Below are 1,974 nucleotides of genomic sequence, written 5' to 3' on the forward strand. Positions count from 1 at the left end.
GGGCTCCCGCGGCCCGGGGAGACCCCATCAGGGCGCCTTGGCGCCTACGGGAACCCGGACGCCCTGGACCCATTTCCTGGGCGGGAAAGCTGAGGCTGGGTCGTAGGCTGAGTGTCTAACGCGGATCTGGGAGAGGCGCGCTGGATCCCTCCTAGGCTGCGTGCGCTGGGAGCCCGCCGCAGTCGCAGGAACCCGCGGGGGTTGGCGGCTTACCTGGCCGGAGCCCTGTTCCCGACTACGTGCAGCCCCAAAGAGCCCCTGAGGCGGATGGGACAGCAGTCGCAGCCGCCCAGAGCTGGGCGTCCCGCGTGCGTTCCCAGTGGGAGTGGCGGGGGTGGGAGGTGCGCGCCCACAACGGAGAAAAGGACGGAGCTGCGGAGTGTGGGCGCCCCGCAAAGCTGGTGGTTTCGAGTTTGCTCCGTTGAGGATGTTGAGGAACAAGGGAACCGACCCCCCAACCCTCCACTAGGCATGGATCTTAGCCCTATTTCCTGTTCCCTTCTACCCCCAGGACGGCCAGCCTTGCCTTGCCACCCTTGTCACCGTCCTGGACCTGATGAGGTGCCCCCCTCCAATTCGCAGGCTCGGATGTAGCCCCACCACCTTATCCTGCGCTTCCCCCGACCCAGTATCAGCTGTGTCCCACTGGCTTGGAAACCATACCGAGGGGCTGCGCAGTGGCCTCTTCCCACATCCCCTCCCCCGTTCAGTCCGCCAGGCTTGGAGCCTCCTCCTTGGGACTTGGAAGATTTAGATCACACTTTATGGGTCTCCACCGCCAAGCCCGGGGAGGCCGGGCGTGGGCACATGGGGGCCGATGGATTAAGCAGATTCCTTCTGAGGCTTCTGCCCTGCAGTTGCCCTCACTTGGGCTCCCTGCCTCCGCACCTGGCCCTCGGCAGTCTCTTAGAAGGGTGCTGGCAGGGCTCCTCTCCCAGGCTATTAGCATTCTCGAGCTCTAGGTGGATTTCAGGCCAGTGCAAGCATTTGGGGGGCATCCACAGCCCTGGTTGGCAGGACTTGGCCACAGGTTCTGGGTGAGGAACAGTCTCTGGCCACCCCCACCCAGCTGCCCCAGCCCCCCTACAGCCATCTGGGAGGGCACAGCCACAGTCTGTGCTGTCTGCACTCGAGGGACCCCCAGAGCCTCTTATTCCCAGCCAAACTGCTCTGAAATTCAGGTGCCTTTACCCCTTTGCTCTGGGGCTTGGGGTGTCCTGAATCCCCTCTTGGGGTGCAGGCTCTGAGGGCATCAAACCTCTAGGTCTGGGCTGGGTGGCAGTAGAACCAGGCTCTCACCTTCCAGCTTTGAGGGTTACTGGGGATCAGGCCCCCACTATCAGGACATGGAGCTCCTGGCCCAGTCGAGTTCATTTATCAGACCCAGTGCTGTTGTGAAGTTTCTCGATGCCCACCCAGAGGGAGCGGGTCAGGTACATTCCTCCCGGTTTGCACCTCCATGCCTCCTCCTCTGTCTGCTCCTCTGGCTTCCCCGGCACCAGGGGGTCCCCCGGCCCCACACCCTGTGGGAGGAACTAGGCAGGGGATGTGGCCCCTCAGTCTGGAGCCCCAGAGACTGCAGGGCCTTGGCATCCGACCCATCTGATAAAGAGCAGAGGTTGCTGCCCCTACCGGGAGAGACCCCCACCAGGGGAAGGCCAGGTCTCTTCCAGGCTGGTGTGGGAGAAACCTTCCTGCATCCTGCCCCCAATTTGCAAGCAGAGGGCGGTCTCTGGTGGTCTTCTGGGGAATGACACCTCAGTGCATCAGACCCAGAGGTGCAGGAAGACCAGCAGGGATTTGCAAGGAGGAGGGGGGAACTCCTTTCTACCCACCCTCTACAGACCGCCCCCGGGGGCCCACTGACTCTGGATATTCAGGTCTAGGGCTGCCAGTGAGGAGAAGGGCCCCTTTGTAAGTGTGACCCAGCTTCTGCCAGACAGAGCCGTGCCCAGCGGGTCTCTCAAGCGCTGG

The 1,974-nt window shown here is 63.1% G+C and overlaps 1 protein-coding gene across 1 annotated transcript in view; it reads left to right on the forward strand.

The window, feature by feature from the left end:
• MMP17 (matrix metallopeptidase 17 (membrane-inserted)) overlaps positions 1–1,974 on the forward strand; it is a 27,207-nt gene that overhangs the window by 2,136 nt on the left and 23,097 nt on the right. The window contains exons 4-5 of the mRNA XM_010852520.1: positions 156–401; positions 512–590. Coding sequence (XP_010850822.1) covers positions 156–401; positions 512–590 — 325 coding nt within the window. The remainder of the gene's footprint in view (positions 1–155; positions 402–511; positions 591–1,974) is intronic.

This window comes from Bison bison, unplaced genomic scaffold (assembly GCF_000754665.1).
Source record: "Bison bison bison isolate TAMUID 2011002044 unplaced genomic scaffold, Bison_UMD1.0 scf7180017864312, whole genome shotgun sequence".
In the NCBI taxonomy this organism is placed as follows: domain Eukaryota; kingdom Metazoa; phylum Chordata; class Mammalia; order Artiodactyla; family Bovidae; genus Bison; species Bison bison.